We start from the raw sequence: 21,443 nt of genomic DNA, 5'->3' as shown, positions 1-21,443 counted from the left end.
CCCACCTAGGCCCCAGCATCACTGCATTCCTTCCTCATTCTCATGGCTTCAGCGGTTTAGTCTGACTCCACTTCTGCCTTCCTAGGGAACCCAGTCGAAAGGTAGAGAAGAGAGGGCAAGGTTTGTCGTATCAAAATTTAGACTCTTCTCTGCCCCAAACATCTGTTGAGCAAAGAAGCTGCTTCATCTGGGTCCAGGACCGGTTAAGACTTCCAACGCCCAGGGGGAAACGTATGCATAAGATTCAAGATAAAGACAGGTTACATAAAAACATAAACCATATTAAAACACAAAAGAATTCTATTTTACGACTGTGTTGGTACCTGTGCGCCTATGATCTTCAACCCCAAATGTTCAGTTTTTGTTTCTGACATTAAAAAGACATTAGACATTTTTTTGTGAGCCCCTGAAAAGAGGCCGTGTGCGAGATGGATAACTAGGCCCTTGCCCTGCCCTCATGAAAGTCATGGGCTATTTATTTCTTAGCCATCTCTATACTTCCTACCCCTCCCCGGAGCCTCAGACATTCCATAAATATTTACTGAACTAAAACCCATATTCCCCATCCATTAACATCGTGCCCCAAACATAGGATACACTCCGCACGCTTGCTGAATTGAGTCCTGTGGGAAAGCACGGCACGACAGCACAGAATGTTTAATTGCCAAGGAAAATTTTATTTTAATTTTGCATTAACATCAGGACAAGGTTCTGGGAAACCTGCACAGAGGCAATCACTTCACAGATCGCATTGTTCAGACAGATGCCAAGTACTTTTCCTGTTTCTTTACCCTTCACTGGATGTCCTTCAGGGCTACCTGAAATCTGTTTCCTTTCTTTAATCCTTAATTACCTCGATACGTAGGTTGTGATTTTGCTTTTCATGCAGTGATACTGACATTGTCAAATAGTGCCCTGTCTATAGATTAGTGTTTGCTTAGCCTTTAACATCTAAGAAATGCTAGAAATACAAAGTTTTTTTTAAAAAGAATTTGTTTAAAGCTTCAAAACTCACTAAGGTTTGCGCATACAACTCGAGGCCACACCGATGGGAATTCCAATTTCCTGCTGTACATTCCAAGCAAAACTTTCAGATGGTAAGTGGTCTGAAGTCTATGGTAATTATGATTATGACAAATGAACCTGATTTTCAAATACCGTGAAACATAAGGGTGATCCAAGTTATTCTGAGGCAAATACTTTAAGGCTCATTGTACCTCCAGAGGTATATGGATTCTTCATTGGCTGTTACCATTGTATAGATATGGATTCTTCATTGGCTGTTACCATTGTATAGATTAAACAATTAATTCTATACAAAGCTATGTATTCACATCATCTATAAAACTCCTTCAAGTTATTTCACCCTCAAACACATGTTCTTACATCGTAAAATGTTTTGTAAATGTCCATCTGCATTGAGTATGTTCAATTCTGAGTAAACATGATCATCTTCAAACGTAAGTTCGTAAGTGGCTTTATATAGTTTCTGTATGATAATAGCAGTAATCCTAACACGTTAGTAACATGCTGGTGCATTCTTTCATGAGACTATTTCCTAGAACAACGTGACAGATTTCGGGCAATTTCTGCAATGAGAAATCCGCATTAAAAGAAAGAATCCTGTTTGTTTTCCAACTTTAAACCATTCCCAGGGAGTGGGCGGGGAGGGGGGGCGGGAATCTTTTCTCTTTTTTAAGAAAAAGAAGGATTAAAATCTGAAATAGTAGACCTTAAAGAGGAGCTGGGGACATGCTGCTGGATCTTAGAAATTCTTCAGTGGAGACAAACAGAGGAAATGCGAGTCCACTGTCAGAAAGCCTGAGCCACACTGTACACATCCTCTCCAAAGTGCCCGGAGGGGCCAGGGTACCAGTGGGGTGGGGTATTCCATTGACCTGCACTCTTGTGGGATGGAGAAAACCCTGAGCCAAGAGCAGATGTTCAGACATGTTCCCGAAAGAGATGAATGGGAGGCAGACGGACCACAGCTCCTGAGGACGGATCAGGAAAGGAACCTGCATGATACTGTTGGAGGATGTTCAGCGCCTGAAGGTGACCTAAGTGCTCTCTGCAGAAGTGAATCCTTTCCTCAGGAGGGGCTGGTGGCTCAGACGTTGGAACTCCCGCCAGCTGTGCCCCTAACCCCCAGTCTCCGACGTGACCTGGTTATGCCTCATCCTGCGTTACTGAGGTTGCAGGAAATGGAATTCAAACAAAACTGCACATCTCATGGTGGAGGCATAGATGTTTCTTAGCCACAGGATCAGACCACAGAAAACACGGAGATGTGTACGGGTATGTACGGACATGAACCACCTTCTCTCTTCATTAAATTCTGCAAGAACTCAAGATGTCACGTTCATGGGTATGGGTCGTGGATGGATTGCCTGTGTCTTTCTCCCCCCATGAAATATCGTACATTTTACATGCCAAGAATTCTGAATCCTGTTAGAAGGGATTCCAGGGACTGCAGCATCACTGAAGTGGCCTTTGAGTTCAGAACCTCCGTTCACCAAAGAAACAGCAGAAGCCAAGTAGAATGCTGCCAATTATGGGATGCAAATCCGTACAGGAGAGATTTGTCTTGGCATTATTGTTCCTGAGGGATTTCACCAAAAGGCTGCAGCACAGACAGAGCTGTGAGCCTCTATTGCTCTTACTTAAATAGTGATAAGATTCTAAATACTGTAAACTTCTCGAAGAAACTGTATATATATAAACATATATATCACAAATAGTATTTCATATTATTGCAAATAATACTGACAGGAATTGCCTTCCAATAACCAAATTGGAACTTACCACCATCCATGATGAGTCAAGATGGTCTTTTACTCATTATAACGTTGCATGTGTTAGACTTAGTAAACACTCTTTAAATTTTATTCTCTTTTTTGTGATGCGCTATAAGGGGAATCACAGTGGCCACAGCGTCACATCAGCTTGTGGAGTAAGTGATGCCTTATGTCGGGGATCACATGCATTGGCTGAGAGATGAACAAGTTACCCGTGCAACTTCCTGCTCTCCGTCCGCACTGGTGTTGGCCAGACTCACTGAAGTCCCGCTTACCGCATGCATATAACATTGGCCTCGGAAGATGTGACTAATGTCTGTGCCTCTGTTTACTGCAAACCCTGATTTTTCCCCCAGGGTGTACATGTGGGGTTTTGATGGCGTCTCCAGGTGAGAAGACAGAGAAAAGGGATCTGAGTCCCGGGGTGGAAGCTGCCAGGGCTGGCTTCACTCAGTGCCGCTCCCCGAGCTCGTCTGTGATGCAGCAGGTGGGGTGGCCCCGGGCGCCCCCAGACGCACGTGGCTAATGGCTTCCTCTCCCAACCTGTTTCTCCCAGTCGCACTGGCAAAACAGGCCTGAAGATGAGCAACACATCTGAAGCCACGGCTTCCAGATAAGGTTCCCCAGCGACAGTTGATTGGGGACGTCCCGCAGGGTCTCAGCGTGGCGGGCTGCCGCTTCCTGCATGGTCTCCAGGATCTCCCGAAACCGGGGTTGTGACGTCGGAGTTAACGGGTTTCTCTCCCTGGGGTCTTGGGAGATGTCAAAGAGCAGAGGCGGGTCGTGGTAGGTGACATATTGCCCGTGACAGAAACACACGTGGGTGGCAAAGCAGCCGTTGGCGCCCTCGGGGAAGAACTTGGGTGTGAAGAAAAAGGCTTTCCAGATGGACGTGCCTGTGGTTGACAAGGACAGAAGTGGGTCTCGTGGGGACAGGGTCATCAGAGTCACCCCCAAGAGAACATGCACAGAAATCACCCTGCCGTGCGCTGCAAGAAGGCAGAGACCTACCACTCGATTACGCATGGAATGGATTTCTCATGCTTAAGGCTCAAAAGGGTAAGAGACATAGCTTAAAAAAAGAAACCCCATGCATTGCTGTTTAACTGCGACAGAACAAGAGACGAAGCTGATTATGCAGTAGCTGTTAGGATGCAAATTTAACCATATTAGAACTGTGGCATTTCCTCCTTGATCCATCTCTGCCTCTCTCCCTCTCTCTTTCTCTCTCTCTCTCTCTCTTGCCCCTCCCCTCTTCCTCTCTCTCCCTCTTCCAACTTTTTCCCAACCCCTAATTGCTTGGGAGAAGCTAGTGAGAAAGGAAACAACCTTACTAATAGTTTGAGCAGAGAACTCTAAGAGGACTGCCACAGTTCAGTCTCATAAACTTGGGACAGGCACTCAGCAAATACACACTGACTAACAGATTCTAAGCTCCGAGCTCTGACCCTTTTTGTTCTCCAACTTCAAGATGCTAAGCTTCGCAGCCTGTGTTTCTGTTTAAAACAAAGCGGAGGGAAGAGGGAGGCTCAGTGCTAATATGCACGTGATATGGTAAAACGCGACACACACACATACACATATACACACGTGTACACATACATACAGCCATCAGGAACCATGTGAAACACGCTAGGACCTCAGCTAACATGTGATTTCCTCCCTTTTAAGAAAGCCCAGACGCATCCCATCCAGAATTTAGTGAGGCCGGGCGTGAGGATGGGGAGAAATTGCAGCTGGGCTTCAGAAATGATCTTTTGGGGGTGAAGAGAATGTTCTGATATTAGATTTGACTCTAGTCGTAGAACTCTATACGTTTACTAAAAATGGCTGAATTGGAATTCTATGCTCTATATGTGATACCTTAATAAAGGTGCTAAAAGTTCCAATTTGACCCCAGAGTAGGATGGTTACGAAGTTTTTAAAATGTAACTTCTGTGTTCCATTAAACACCCAATATTGCCATTTTTAGAAAAAATTAATTTACCAACAAATAATTGTGAAATGTTTGGTTTCCTGTTTCTCCTACAACGTTATGGCTTTCTGAAAGCTGACTACTCATCACACATGCTCTGACAGAGGTCTAAAAAGTGTTTCCTGGGTGGAAAAAGGTGGCGGATCAAAACAGAGTCAACACATACGAACCAAGCAGAATTAGGTGCAGACCGAGAATGTCCTTCTTCGCCTTATCCTTTCCGCTTTTTTATATAAAACCATAGAGACTGTCCCACTAGAAAGCATCACACACCTATTTGAGTCACTTCGATCATTTGTTGGCATGGAGATGGTGATTGTGTAGTTATAGGTATCGAGTGGCCCATGGATCCAAATGCAAAAGAAATGAATGGAATTAACAGAAAACAATTGCCATGGGTCCCACGTTCTCCCCAAACAGCCCCTGACCTCAGACAAGCATATTCAAAGGTGACTAAACCCCTCTGGTTTGGGGAAGAACCGGTCAGCACAGACGAGCAATGTGCGTACGGCCTAGATACATACACTGAAGGGATCCGTAACGGGGAACCTCCCGTCCGTCGCGTAGTTGATGCTGGGAGAGATGGCACTTACAGGCTGTGTCGCTTCACACAACTTACAGGTCAGCACCTGCCTTCTGAAGATGAATTCAGGCTGTGAGGCTGCAGGAAGAATTCCAGGGCCTGCTTTCCCTCTCCAGCAGAAGGTCAAGAGGAAGCAGGTTACCTTCCAATTCTTTCCGTCCCCCCCTCTCCTTCCCCTTGACCCCTAGATCTCCTTCAGAAGCCTTTTCGGCAGCAAGAAGCTGCAGTCACTTAGAATCTGTCCTCCATCAGGGTCAGCGGGGCCGAGGCTCTTACAGACAGAGGCCTGGGGAAGCAAGTCTCTTCTGCTCCGGCCCCGAAGCTGCACATCTGGTGGCTGTTTTGAACTTGACATTCGAGTCAAGTCTTGGTGTGCTTAAAACCCCAAGGGAGTACAGGCTCCCGGAACAAATGCATTTAAGGGCCTGCCCTACCCGCTTGCTTTTGAAAGCCGTGCACGTAGATTCCGTCACTAGCCACCTGTGCTCTGTCCTGCCCAGGTGTGAACAGACGGGCGGGCAGTTTTAAGGACCAGTCAGTAAATAAACCTCAAGTATCCTCACAGGGAGCAGCGGTGGTATGGCAGTGCAGCTCGGACAAGTGCAGAATGAAGAATTAATTTTTCTGAAGATTTGTTGGGTAAGCTATAGGGGTGTTTGCCTTTCTATAGCGCAATTTGGACTTTTGAAACTTTTTATAAAAAGATACATTGAGTATTCTCTGTATTATTTCTTTAGATCACTTTGGAGTTGCTCAAATGAGAGAAACTGGGCTGCATTTTATTGCATGTAGGTGTATAAGATACGAAGCCTTACTTCAGGGTCTGTTCCGTTGCTCACCAAAAACCCAGGAATCGACATTGTCAAAGGTGTCATTTCAACAGAAAAAAAGTAAATCAGCAGATCATGTGATAAAACAGGAGGTACCTGGTGTCACCTTATATTCTAATAGGTATATTTATCCCCGTTTACCAAAATTATTTTAATAATGTATTTCATCCTGGATTTCTCCATATACTACTAAAAAAATGTTGAGTTAAAAAAGTTTTTTTTCTCTATTGTTAAAATTCCAGTGCACTCTGAACAAAGGTTGCTTCTGTCTCACCTCTGTCACAGATAAATATTTTGACCACCACGGGATCTGAATCTTTCTTACAATTGACGCCCACTGACCAGAGGAAGCAATTATTACATTTTCTAGGGAGAATGCAGGAAAATTAAATGGAACATTTTTTTTTCAAAAAAAAAAAGTCTAAGTATTGATGGGAACAATAATTCGACTTAGGTTTAAAATACGCTCCAAAATATAAGAGAAATAATTGTGACTATTAGAGGACAAAGATGACATACAGTTAGAGGGTTGCTTTGTCAAGGCCATAGAAAATGCTGTGGAGGGCTTCCCTGGTGGCGCAGTCCGCCTGCCGATGCAGGGGACACGGGTTCGCGCCCCGGTCCGGGAAGATCCCACATGCCGTGGAGTGGCTGCGCCCGTAAGCCATGGCTGCTGAGCCTGCGCGTCCGGAACCTGTGCTCCGCAACGGGAGAGGCCACAACAGTGAGAGGCACACGAACCACAAAAAAAAAAAACAAAAAAAAAAAACAACGCTGTGGAGATCACTACCTACCTATGAAACCCATTTTTATGCATAATCACCACTGGAAAAAAACTGAGAGGATTCATGAGAAAAGAAAGTTTACAGTCTTTTGACAAAAAGGCAAATAGAGTTGAAGTGAGAAAAACTTGACTCCTAAGCTAGACCCTGAACTCAGTACCTTCCAAGTGTAATCGTAAAACAGCTATTTCATCCAAATTAAAATAAGCAGTGGGTTCCTGGGATTTCTTGGGGATCTGAGGGGCGTGAGAGCCCAGGACAGGAACAGCTGTTGTGATTTTGATCACTCCCAGGGACTCAGCCACCAGAAAAGGTTCAGAGGTCCGTTGACAGAGAAACCCCAAGCCTGAGCACACAGGGTCCCCAAGAACAGAAACAGAGAGAATGCAGAGCCCGTTTTTTTCTGTCCATGCGGCACTGGAACCAGCCTCTGCAGACATTAGATGCTAAGTTCTGCCTAACAGATACCAGTCCACTTGGCAAAGTGTTTTTCCCTTCATGCGAGGAGTCTTGTCAGCCTGGAGCCACGACCAGCATCAAGGGGAGACATCCTTTGTCTCTGAGCTCAGAAGGGTTTCCTGTCTTGGTGGCTAGTGGACTACGATCTGCTTGAACTCTCCTCCCCTTTCTGATGGCTCTGACGGTGTGGGTTCCAATCCCAGCTTTGCGATTTCCTAGCTGTGGGATGCTGGGCGTGGCTGTTAACCTCTCAGGGCCGCAGCTCCTTTTCTGATAAGTGAGCATAAGAATAGTACTGGTCTCGGGGCTTTGCTTTGGGGGTTAACAATCCATGCCCACGTGTAAAGCTCTCAGAACAATGCCAGGTGCATAGTAATAACCACCTGTGTGTTGGCTTTGAATATAAAGCTTCCGTCAATCTAAGACAAAAACACTTGTTTCTTTATGCTCTTAAACCTGTTGCCACCGTAATACAAGTCTTAAGACACCTTCCCCCTCCTCCTAAGGATTCTTAAAGAATATGGACAACAAAATTTAAATGGCTTCAACACACTGGCTCTTAATTTATCACTCAGATTGAGACATCCTTTGATGAATGTTGTTGAACAGCTAGTCTTGGCAAGATTTATTTTGGGTGTTTGGAGGATTCCGCCTACATACAGAAGCCACCCAGAGTCATTTGGGGTTTTCGGTCTTAGCAGTGTTTCCCACTACATAGCGCCATCTTGGAGTCCTTCTAGAAGTATTTCAAAGACTTTTGTGTTTTCCCACTGTGAGCGGCCCATACCACCCCACTGGGACCCTCAGCTTGCCCCCTTAGTAATGTTGATCTCATCTCCTGGGCAGACGTCTGAAAATCCACCCCAAGGTCCCCACGCTCATGGCGACCTCCTTGCTTCCATGATGCCCCCCAACCGTGTTCCCCTGTCCTGAGCCAGCCACCTGACATCCATGCCACATTCTTGTCTTACACCCAAAGATCCTAGGATGGGGGCCCACGTGGAGCAACCTAGGGCACCAGTGTCTTCACACATGCTCCCAGAGAAGTGCGGACCCAAGGGCTCTTGTTCTTGACCCCTGAGACTCGTGCCCACCCATTCTCTGTAGCCGAGACCCTCAATGACCCAGTACTGGGCTCATGGATTATAGACCCGGTTCTGCCAGCTTCCTGCGCTGGTTGCACTGAGACTCAAGATACAAAAACACTGAGAAGGAAGAGGAAGCAGGTAAGGGCTGTGACCCAGAGCACCTGCTTTTAAATTCAGATTTAGAGGAACCCTAGCTCCACGAGTGATGCCTGAGCGCCCGAAAGCAAAACACTCCCTTTGACTAAGCGTTTGTTTTTGCATTTGGGGGGATGGAAATATGAATCCTGTACTGAGTGGGTACACAAGGCGTGCTAAAGTCTCCCACTCCCCTTCACTGACTCTGTGTGTTGAAATCCTATCCATTGTTCAAGGTCCGACAACTCGTCCTCCGTGAGCCTGTCCAGGTCTCCAGCCAGAAGCTACCCCTGTTTCCTGGCGCCTCTCAGCAGTTTCTACCGTGCGTTCAGCCCTGAAGGGCTACCACCGTCTGTGGACTCCATTTCTTTCTAGGTTACTCGCTCTCTGAACACAAGAACTGTTATCTCCCACGGGTGCAAAATGCCCAGTACCTAGAGCCTTACATAGAAGAGTGAATGTATCTGTGAATTACCAGCGCCCAGGGCCTTACGTAGAACAGATGCTCAATAAAAATGTGCTGGTAAATTAATGATGAACGGGCCGACGGGATGATCAGGAAGACACCGAAAAAGAGGGAAGAAGCCAGCTGCCACCACGGAAGCCGGCATGGGCGCAGACAGGAAGCCTGGTACGTTCTGTGCGTCTCTCCTCCAGAGCCACTGGGGGCGTCCTGCCTAAAATCACTCAGCGCCAACACAGCCTCCAGCCAGCCAGAGATTCAGCCTGCTTGGTGACATTTGGTCATGGCAGATAAATGAGCTAGGAAGTCAGAGATTTCTCCACGGGGTGTCTCCACGTCACCTTTGCCTTCAAGAAAGCGTGTGCACAGAGGCATGTGCAGGGTGGACGTGGCGGCAGTGGGAGGGTGTGGATCAGGGTCAGAGTTCATCCAGGGGAGACCAGAGCTGAGGTCCCCAAGGATGGGTGGACTTAGGGAATGAGAGGACACAAATGAATTCCAGAAACAGTCCATGGGGCTGTGGAGATGGCCAGAGAGACAACAGTGAGGAAGAAGAATCATCTTTGCGAGTGTGAATAAAAGAACTTATTGTCTTGGCGGAAGAAGTTCCAATTTACCACAGGGCAGACTCTCAAAGTAGCCAGTGTTGGTTTAGCACCAACTTGGCATCAACTCTTGTTACTGCACGCCCATTCGGTGACCTCTGACACCTCTTCGTCCTCATCTGTAAATAACTTTGGTAGAGACTGAAACTATCCTCAGGCTGCCAAAGTTGTGGGGTGTCACCAGGGCACACAGACACCCATAATGAAGGCTACACTGCCCAGCCTCCTCTGATACCAGGTGTGCACAGGTGACCAACTTCTGGCCTGGGGAACATCATTCTTTCCATCCATTGCTCCCTCCTGCTGCCCGTAGGTGGACACTGTCACCCTTCTCCACGCAGAAGAAGCTGCTGCATCCTCCAGGTGGTGGGACGGAGCTTGGAGTCTGCATCCCTGAAACTCTGTGGACCACCTACCGCTAGACTTCACTCACGAGATGAAGACAGAAACCTCCCTCTGATATAAGCTACCGTGACTTTTTGTTTCTGTTACGGCCAAATCTAATACGAATATAATCAAACTCACATTTAATAAGGAGGATTAAAAGAGGCATCATATGCAAAGAGCGTAGCAGAGCATCTGCTAGACAGGAGATATAGAATAAACGTAAGGGTGCAGTGTATTGTTATCAAGTGTGTCTTCAAAAGACATGCAGTGGTCACATAAAAAAGATGACGCATTTCAAGAATAAGAGAGTTGACTTCAGACTATACTACAAAGCTACAGTAATCAAGACAGTGTGGTACTGGCACAAAAACGGAAAGATAGATCAATGGAACAGGATAGAAAGCCCAGAGATAAACCCACGCACATATGGACACCTTATCTTTGATAAAGGTGGCAGGAATGTACAGTGGAGAAAGGACAGCCTCTTCAATAAGTGGTGCTGGGAAAACTGGACAGATACATGTAAAAGTATGAGACTAGATCACTCCCTAACACCATACACAAAAATAAGCTCAAAATGGATTGAAGACCTAAATGTAAGGCCAGAAACTATCAAACTCTTAGAGGAGAACATAGGCAGAACACTCTATGATATAAATCACAGCAAGATCCTTTCTGACCCACCTCCTAGAGTAATGGAAATAAAAACAAAAATAAACAAATGGGACCTAATGAAACTTCAAAGCTTTTGCACAGCAAAGGAAACCATAAACAAGACCAAAAGACAACCCTCAGAATGGGAGAAAATATTTGCAAATGAAGCAACTGACAAAGGATTCTTCTCCAAAATTTACCAGCAGCTCATGCAGCTCAATATCAAAAAAACAAACAACCCAATCCAAAAATAGGCAGAAGACGTAAATAGACATTTTTCCAAAGAAGATATACAGACTGCCAATAAACACATGAAAGAATGCTCAACATCATTAATCATTAGAGAAATGCAAATCAAAACTACAATGAGATATCATCTCACACCAGTCAGAATGGCCATCACCAAAAAATCTAGAAACAATAAATGCTGGAGAGGGTGTGGAGAAAAGGGAACCCTCTTGCACTGCTGGTGGGAATGTGAATTGGTTCAGCCACTATGGAGAACAGTATGGAGGTTCCTTAAAAAACTACAAATAGAACTACCATATGACCCAGCAATCCCACTACTGGGCATATACCCTGAGAAAACCATAATTCAAAAAGAGTCATGTACCAAAATGTTCATTGCAGCTCTATTTACAATAGCCCGGAGATGGAAACAACCTAAGTGCCCATCATCGGATGAATGGATAAAGAAGATGTGGCACACATATACAATGGAATATTACTCAGCCATAAAAAGAAACGAAATTGAGCTATTTGTAATGAGGTGGATAGACCTGGAGTCTGTCATACAGAGTGAAGTAAGTCAGAAAGAAAAAGACAAATACCGTATGCTAACACATATATATGGAATTTAAGAAGAAAAAAAAATGTCATGAAGAACCTAGGGGTAAGACAGGAATAAAGACACAGACCTACTGGAGAACGGACTTGAGGATATGGGGAGGGGGAAGAGTGAGCTGTGACAGGGCGAGAGAGAGTCATGGACATATACACACTAACAAACGTAAGGTAGATAGCTAGTGGGAAGCAGCCGCATAGCACATGGATATCGGCTCGGTGCTCTGTGACCGCCTGGAGGGGTGGGATAGGGAGGGTGGGAGGGAGGGAGACGCAAGAGGGAAGACATATGGGAACATATGTATATGTATAACTGATTCACTTTGTTATAAAGCAGAAACTAACACACTGTTGTAAAGCAATTATACCCCAATAAAGATGTTAAAAAAAAAAAAAGAATAAGAGAGTAACAGAGGGAAAAGCCTAAAACCACCTACAAAACATTTGTGGATAGAAGATCCGAAGGTGAGGAAGACATAAATATTTAATATAAATATGAATACCTAATATAAATACTTAATACGAATACTCACTACAACATGCCTTGGTTAGAACGAAAATGTTCCCATAGAAAATGCCCAGCTCTGCTAGCAGATGGAAGCAAATCAGGATGGAGCTAGAAACAAGCAGGAATACTGTGAGAACTGACATATGCCCCACGCTGACATCGAAGAAGAGAGATGTGCAAAATATTGCAGAAAATCAGTAGGAGCGAGTACGTCGGGGGGAAAGGGCAGAGGAAGTGGCCTATGGTAGTTGCGAATAAGCTGGGTGCTGAGCTAACACTGGAGGACTCGTTCAGAAACACTGTGCTTTGGGCATTCGAGAAAGAAACTCCCATTTTGATGTATTTTGTCTCTGTAAGGAAGCAAGATTGCATTGTGACAAATGAACAGAAGTCATGGCTGACACGTTTTTCGTCCAAGAATTAGTGTAATCTTAGGTCAGACATGTGAAAACTTTAGTCGAAAAGTATTAGATGTCTGTAGAGAACAGACTTGTGGTTGCCAAGGGGGAGGGATTTGGAGGAGGGATGGATTGGGAGTTTGGGATTAGCAGATACAAACTGTTATATATAGAAGGGATAAACAACAAGGTCCTACTGTAGAGCACAGGGAACTATATTCAATATCCTGTGATAAACCATCATGGAAAAGAATATGAAAAAGAATGTATAGATGTATAACTGAGTCACTTTGCGGTACAGCTGAAATTAACACAACACTGTAAATCAACTCTACTCCAATAAAAAAAAAAAGTAGACGTATGTTTCAACAATGGTCTAATATTATTTAAAAGGTAATAGGAAGTACCATAGAAAAATACATGTTTGGGCTTCCCTGGTGGCGCAGTGGTTGAGAGTCCGCCTGCCGATGCAGGGGACGCGGGTTCGTGCCCCAGTCCGGGAAGATCCCACATGCCGCGGAGCGGCTGGGCCCGTGAGCCATGGCCGCTGAGCCTGTGCGTCCGGGGCCTGTGCTCCGCAGCGGGGGAGGCCACAGTGGTGAGAGGCCCTCGTACCGCAAAAAAAAAAAAAAAAAAAAAAAAAAAAAAAAAAAACATGTTTGATAGACCAAGTGGGAGAAAACAAAATATCCTTTTATGACGGTGTTTTTCCATTAAAGGAAGTGAATGGTTGGGACGATAAGCCCGTTACTGAAGCATCTGAGTGATAATGAGATAAAACAAATTGAATAAACGTTGAACACAATTTCCGGGAAACCTTTTCCATCCTCCTATATCACCATCACACCTTCTCTTAGGTTGTGGGCAAAGCAGATTCCGTCCATCCTGGGACACATCACCCTGCGTTCCTACAATTACACACACACACGTCCCACGATACTGGGCTGAGAAGGCAGGTGAAGGAATTAGTGGGTGAATATCGCAAAGGTCAAGAACTGTTGGGAATGCAGCCTTTGGTCGAGATTTTCAACCAAAAGGAAAAGGAAATCCTAAGACTTGAAATATATCCTTGAAGTGATTTACGTATGTGCGTTTTTTCTTAATTGCAACAAAAGTTCTGGTTGGGCAAGGGCTTCTCCTTCTTAAGGTAAGCTGGAGCACAGGAACGTTCTCTGCAGCTTTCATGTGAAAATGCCACAGCCCCCGTGAGTTCAGCCTCGGCCCTCGATTTGTTGTTTCTGACCCTTCAGGTTTAGCTTCCGAGAATCAGACAAAGGAGAATCAGACCACTGACACAAACTGAAGTCATTAATAAAGACAAAAACTAAGCATAGCCTTTCTTACACCGATCAACTCCTGAGACATAGGCAGCTGTAATTAGAATCTTCTCTCTTTTCTTAGGTGCATTTTAGAAGCAAAATTAATTTTTTAACTGGGTGAAAATCTTAGTGAAGAAAGCAAGCATTTTTCCTCAAATACTATTGTAATACTGTTGTAATTTTAAACCTCACTTATCTCCTATTTTCAAAAAAAGGCACCTTTAAAAGAGCTAGAGATAAACAAATTTCTTTGGAATGAATTCTAATTTCCTACTGCTTTTTGTTGTGATTTAAGATTTTAAAAAATTATTTTGAAGTCTTAAAAGTCAAAATTGTTTATCATTTTTCTATACACAATGTACGCTTCAGGGGTACTACTGAGGTTTTTCAAATGATGCTTTAAAAGAAAGTCACAGGAGAGAAGTTTCCAACAAACTTGAATTGAAAAGCTAGCAGGATTTATGGGACTCCTTGGATTCCACATCAGCATAACCACATCCCATGGATTTCTGTACAACCAGCTGGCCTGGGAAGTCTCACACTAATGCGAGCATTTAGTTGATAGCCTTACATTCATCTGCTCAAAAATCTGCAGCAGAAGCTCAGAGCTAACTACCAGTCTTTTAAGATAACGTTTACCATAAAATCAAGTTGTCATTACATTGAATTTTTACTAACACTGCTTCGTAGGTCAAAACTTAAAGCCAAACTTTTTGAATACATGCGGAACAGTAAATTTAAACTCACAATTCCCATTGTAATGCAAGAAAAGTTACCGGTGTCCTAATAACACTTTCGTGAGTTCTTCTAAAATGCAGTGGGCGTAAGGATATGAGATGATTAAGTTAGACCATTCAATTTGCTGGGACAACGAAATTACAGAAACATTATCATTAGAGAATGATTCAATTATAGAGAAGACACTGTATATAAAAGCTGAAAGGGGTTCATGTTTTAAAAGGGTGGAAACAGCATTCCAGCTCTAAGTTTTTGGGAAAATGAGTAACAAGTTGGGAATTGTAACATGTAGGCGTCCAACTGATCAAGACAAACGGCAACTGGATCTTAACCACACCACCGCTCAGTTCTAGTTTACGGGTACCAGCGTACTTACTGCTGGTAAGCTTGTGCTTTCCGAGCGAGGAACAGGGCGCGCGTTTGCTACGTCTGCCAGTTGCCGGGGTGTCAGCGCTCGCCGCCTGGCTGACTTCCAGGTAGCAGTGCTTTCCCAACAAGCTGGCAAGATGCCTGAGCCATCCGGAGATGGCTCCAGCTCACTGCTGCCCTGACGCTACATTTCTAAACCCTGATCCTAAATGTCTCTCTTCTTTTCTAGCAAAGTATTTGGAGGCCAGGAGGCAGCCCTCTTACCACTGACAATTATGGGAAGTGTCTCCTGTGTAGTGATTACCATAAGCTCCTACCAGCACAGATCTGAGATGATGTCAGTCATCTCCTCTAACTAGTACTAGTTTACTTTCTGTATTCTCTAGTTGACAGGTAACTCCACACACACGGGTGACACTTCCTTACACACCTGTGCATTCCCAGCTGTTTGCACAGCCTTCAGCCTGTCCTGAGCTAAGAAGTCAGCAACTCCCTGGCAGAGAATTTGGTCTATTTTGCTCACTGACAGGTGCGCAGCCTAGCCCAGAAGGTGCCACTTAGTAGGTGCTCAATAAATACGTGTACAACAAACGAACAGATGAAATACTGAGCAAACAGCCATGGAGCCATGTGTGACAGCCAAGGCAGCAACCATTGTTACTGAGTTTCAGGCACAATCGGAAAAGTAGATGAGACGATTCATAAAGCCCACGGTTTCCTGAGTCCCTTTAGCTAGATGCATGATTCCGGTGTGGAAACACCATCGTTTTTCCTCATGTGCTGCTGCTTCAGGACAGCAGATAGTAAGGAACTGCATAAGAGAAAATGTCACTTGTGTGTTGTCTTAGAAGCAAGCTTTATCCCCAGGCCAGCTGCCTATCAGAATCTGGGTCTTGTTTTTCTCACTTACTCCTATTTTCTGCCTCTTCCTGTCCGTTTTCTGTTTACTCCTCCACATAATGTGCTTCCCCAGCCCCTGATCCAATAGGTTTCTTCCGGCTCCTCTCACTCGACGGGGTTGGCTTTATTTAAATGCAATTCTGCAAGGCTCAGGACGTGATATCATCCTTCTTTAAACAAACAAGAGTCCCCGAGACTTTCTTTACGCTTCTCGCAGGCTCCGTATAAAAGGAAGTGGCGAGGACCACATCTCTCATTTATGATGAGATGGCTCAGATCTAAATGCTGCCAATAATGCTAGAAAGAGACAGCATTCCTATGGGTGTTAGGAATGATGGACACATTGATGAGATACGTAAATAGGATCCCTCTGGGCCTAGAATCATGTGCCCATGGTTTTGCCATATTGGTCTTCCGGAAGCTATCTCAAGGAAGCCGTCCAGATTGAAAGTATAAACGTTGCAGGGTAAACCTGGTGTGATCTCTTTGGGTAACGGAAGGGTTATAATTTTCCACTCGAAGAATAATGGAGCACCTGCTCTTTAAATGATGTCTTTGGTAAATCGACTGGGTGAGCAGAATGGGGTGAGGGGTACATTGAAATCCAGTATCAGAGTCACCTGAGTTTTTACCAAGTCATCAGCTGCAGGGGATACACAAGCTGCTCTGAGAATCTCGCCTCTGGGAGCAGAATCCCAAAACACACTAGAGAAGTGGGGAGTTTCAATTTCCCACTGAAGAGGAAACTCAAAGTCCAATAGCAGCCTCTACCTCTGGGATATACAGCAGGGGCGTAATTGTTGCTGGATTCCCATAGACTCCTAGGCATCTTAGCGATGTGAGCCTTACTGTAGTTCTAAGTTTAAATACGTGAAAACCAGATGTGAACCTATCACTACACCGACGATTCTCACTTGGTTCCACTTGGTCCTTTATGCTTTTTAGAAATGCACCCCTGTATCCGCTGTTGGAAAACCCAAAGAAGGTCCCGTCACTGATACAGTGCATGATTTACAACACCCCTGGGTTTGGGACCCATGATAACATCAAAGCGTTTGAACTCTGTCTTAAATATCCACATCTAGCAAATACACACGATCCGTGACCAAACACAGATCGATGAGTCACGACCCCTACCTTTGAGGCTCGGGAGAGAAGGTCGGGTAAACATCTCAAGGGCATTCGGCGCCAGTGCAAAAGCTGCAGGACAGCAGGCAGAGAAGACGGCTTTCAGGGGGGTTGGGGCGGAGGGATAAGCATTAACCAGGAAGGGAAAAGAAAGGAAGTCCTCCCAGGTTGAGGGAGCTGCAAGCACATGTCACAGCAATGTGTGACGCCCTGCCTGGACCACCACGGCACCGGGAGGCGTAAGAGAAGAAGGAACACGGAGGAGGACAGAGAAAGCAAAACTGAGCATCTTTCGGCCATCTCATGAGAGCAACGCCCTCTTGCAATTTCTTCTATTCCCATGGCAGTGACTGCACGTAGCCCTACAAGCATGGAAAGAAAGATGCGTCTGCTCACTGTTCTGTGGGTGCCAGCGCACGGCGTTCAGGTAGAAGTTGCAGTAGTGGAAGAGAAACTCGTGGTCCGAACGATGGCTTCTCCCTTGAAGCAGGGGCATCAGGTCACGCCCATCGATGATCCTGGGGGATAAAGCAGGTGGGCATCAGGGGACCACATCAGCCTTGGGCTAAAACCTCCCGATGTCGGCACTGTCCTTCCAGCAAATGGGGGCATGACAGAGCTACGACATGGTAATGAAGTAACCAACCCAGGACACTAACTGACCCACACTGGGCGCCGTATGCAATGTAGGGAGGCCAGCTCTGCTCGTGCATGAACTCATTTCATCCTCCAAGCAGCACCGTGAGTTGTGACCAGTATCACTCCAGGATGATGGGATGAAGAAGTGGAGTGATCCACCCAACTCCACGTGTGTCGTAAGAGCCAATGGGATTGAAACCCAGCTGACTGGGCGTCCGTGCTGTCCACTGCTTTCCCCTGCTGCTGCTCCTATACCGAGTTTTCTGCCTATTGCCTTGGCAAACAGTGTATTCACAAACTACGGATCTATAGACAATAAGAATTTCTGACAATCTGAGTTTTAAAAAAAAGATAATATACAGCATGGGGCAATTTAGATTGGATGGACTTCAATGCAAATGAAGTTCTAAGTCCCAGGGACGTGATGTGTAAATAATCATGATGATATTAAATACCCCGAAGATGTAAACGTACTCACATGCATTTACATATCACATATACACATTACACATATGTTTATGTTCTCAAAGGTAAATATATCTCTTCTATAACTAGGCCGAGAAGGGGAACTTTCCAGATGGTAGGCAATAACTGTATACAACTGCTAAGGAGCAAAATTAAGACTATTTGGATGTTACATAAAGGAAAAAAGCCTATAATTTTGTTTTGAGTGAAACATACATTAGCAGGCACTAGAGAAATTGAAGTCGTTGATTACCATTAGGCCACTGCCACGGAAACCTGGGGCAGAAGGCTACTTGGAAGGAGGTAGATTGTTGAACTTGAGGGTTTTCCTTCTCTGATTAAAAACATTCCAAGACAAATATCATATGATATCGCTTATATGTGGAATCTAAAAAAAGGGTACACATGAACTTATCTACAAAATAGAAATAGAGTCACAGATGCAGAAAACAAACGTATGGTCACCAGGGGTAAAGGCGTGGGCAGAGGGATAAATTGGGAGATTGGGACTGAATATACACACTACTGTATATAAAACAGATAACTAATAAGGACCTACTGTATAGCACAGGGAACTCTACTCAATACTGTAATGAACTATGGGGGAAAGAATCTTAAAAAGAGTGGATATGTGTATATGTATAACCGAATCACTTTGCAGTACACCTGCAACTAACAACATTTTACATCAACTACACTCCAACAAAAAATTTTTAAAAAACCCAAAACACTCCATCCCTGGCCCCTCCTACTATGAGGAATTGAGAAACCGGAACTTTAACTTGGTTATATAATGTGGGTAAGCACCCTAGAGAGGTCCTACATCCCTTGAGTTTTTTTTTGTTTTTTTCTTTTTTCTTTGTGGTTTATTTTGGTGTTGCTAAAAATCCCATCATGTAATTACTGCTGACTGCTTCTCTGGCCCCCACCTTAGTTATTAATCATGCACTCCGCACAAGTCCACGGAACTGAAAATATTCTATTATTGTAAGTTAAAAATAAGAACAAAAGACAGAATTGGCTCACTTTCCAAGCCTGATTCTCATCTTCCATGAGAGGAACAAGGTAGAGAGATGATTCGATCCAGAAGCAGTGTGTTCTCCGGATACTAGTTCTATCCTGAAATGGCCGGTATTGTGAATCTCAAGAAAAACTCAGTCCTTGAGATTAGGAGAGCCTAAGTAGGTGGAAAGGAAGCAAGGGATGAGGGAAGAGGAGCAGAGAGGAGGACCTGCGCATAAAAAGCCCCCAGTGGTGAAAACCCTGAAGGTGAGAGATGGGACAGATGGGCCTGACACCTCTCCACCACCTTTAGCTCCACGTGGAGAGAAGGCCTTTCCACGATGGCTCAAGGGTGAGAGTGAATCTCTGTTTCTCTGACTCAATGTCTAGCTCATTTCTCGAAGCTGTTTTTCATCATAAACCCACAAAACTCAGCACTTAAGAACCCAGGAGACAGAACTGTTTTCTTAAGATTGGTATTTCATAACCGAACTGGGCCTGATCCCACAAAGGGGGATTTAATGACAAAAAGAACACTGTAAATCTCATAGACTTTTTTTCTGATTTCCAAGCAGATTTGTCTCTTTTTTTTAAGGAGGGAAGCGAAGTCTGTTCTGCAAACTTCTTTTTTCTTGCGATGCAGAGACTGATCTCATCTTTGTTTTACATCCTATACCTAACGCACTCTTTCCTGGAAACCGGCAATAAATCACGCTGCGATGGAAACCACTGTTGAACAGCGCTGGAGAAATACGGCTTGTCAAAAAGAGGCTCATTTCTGCCACGAAAAATGGAAAGTGACTCTATTGAGCTAAACTTTTAAACGGTGTCTGAGTTATCAAAATACTTGGGATGGCTGGGATGGAAATGTTTGTACAACATCACGATTCGTGGCAGAAAGGCCCCTACACTTTCAAAGTGATGCAAAGCATCGCCGCTTCCCTATGGGAATCGTCTGATTGGCCTTTTCTGTAAACAAATTCAACTTTTCATAGCACGCTTGCAGGACAGCCACGGCTGCAAAATTGGATGCTTTTTTCCCCTGGTGTCTGCCTGATTCTGTGAAAAACGTGCTCATTTGAGATTGCCTTTAACTTGGAAAGTGAGATGATTCTCTTTGGGCTCCTGACTCATGGCAACCATGGGGATAGTAACAATTCAGTGTCAAGGAGAGTCATGTCTGAATTTCAGGTCAAATTCAATAGCATGCGGATGACTCTCATGTAACTGAAAAGAACATGTTTGGGGAACTTTTGGGGGGGACAGTGACTTCATCCCCCCACGAATGTGCTGTATCTCTCTCAGCTGAGTCAGTGAGCCATGTACTTCGGGACGCCCCTCCGACCCACCTGTGCCGGGTCCACTCTGGGGAGGATTTGGGGATCATAGCAGAAGGGAAAGGCTTGGGGGACTGAAAAAGAGGTTAACTTGGGGCACAAGGTGAGTCACTTGTTGCCATATTCAAAATAAGGTGATTCATGGAAGCAACCTAAGTGTCCATCGACAGATGAATGGATAAAGAAGATGTGGCACATATATACAATGGAATATTACTCAGCCATAAAAAAGAACGAAATTGAGTTATTTGTAGTGAGGTGGATGGACCTAGAATCTGTCATACAGAGTGAAGTAAGTCAGAAAGAGAAAAACAAATACCGTATGCTAACACATATGTATGGAATCTAAAAAAAAAAAAAAGCTTCTAATGAACCTAGGGGCAGGACAGGAGTAAAGATGCAGATGTGGAGAATGGACTTGAGGACACGGGGTCAGGGTGAAGGGTAAGCTGGGATGAAGTGAGAGAGTAGCACTGACATATATACACTACGAAATGTAAACCAGATAGCCAGTGGGAAGCAGCCACATAGCACAGGGAGATCAGCTCAGTGCTTTGTGGCCACCTAGAGGGGTGGGATAGGAAGGGTGGGAGGGAGACGCAAGAGGGAGGGGATATGGGGACATATGTATATGTATAGCTGATTCACTTTGTTATACAGCAGAAACTAACACACCCTTGTAAAGCAATTATACTCCAGAAAAGATGTAAAACAAACAAACAAAAGAATAAGGTGATTTTTTTCACTGTAGAGTAGGACAGGAAACATTTTTAGAAGAAAGCACACAGATCTTTGATAAATTAAAGGGAATCCCAAGTACCCAGAAAGTCTCTTTCATAATTAAAAGTGCTTCCACCCATAAACATCAAACATTCTGCCATATGTGAATAGAAAGCAAGATCAATTACACGTAGTCACACGTACGTGAAGAGTTTCGACTTTTATTCTGCAAAATGGAGCTGAGCTGGGTACAGCTTGCTCTTGTATCTGTAGTGCTCTATGGAAGAAGTCTTTTGTGGTCACCCAGCTAGATGTCAG

General features: G+C 44.6%; 1 protein-coding gene across 3 annotated transcripts in view; it reads right to left on the bottom strand.

Annotated features, from left to right (window-relative positions):
• Positions 1-656: 656 nt before the first annotated feature.
• STS (steroid sulfatase) overlaps positions 657-21,443 on the bottom strand; it is a 184,359-nt gene continuing 163,572 nt past the window's right edge. For 2 of the 3 annotated variants that reach the window (XM_049704884.1, XM_033420235.2), the window contains 3 exons: positions 17,359-17,480; positions 16,972-17,034; positions 657-3,694 (listed from right to left, as the gene is read on the bottom strand). In XM_049704884.1, the coding sequence (XP_049560841.1) occupies positions 3,321-3,694; positions 16,972-17,034; positions 17,359-17,480 (559 nt within the window). In that variant the 3' untranslated portion in view covers positions 657-3,320. The remainder of the gene's footprint in view (positions 3,695-16,971; positions 17,035-17,358; positions 17,481-21,443) is intronic. The other variant, XM_049704885.1, reaches the window with a different exon arrangement.

Source organism: Orcinus orca, chromosome X, assembly GCF_937001465.1.
Source record: "Orcinus orca chromosome X, mOrcOrc1.1, whole genome shotgun sequence".
In the NCBI taxonomy this organism is placed as follows: domain Eukaryota; kingdom Metazoa; phylum Chordata; class Mammalia; order Artiodactyla; family Delphinidae; genus Orcinus; species Orcinus orca.
This window is presented reverse-complemented; position numbering and strand designations above follow the sequence as displayed.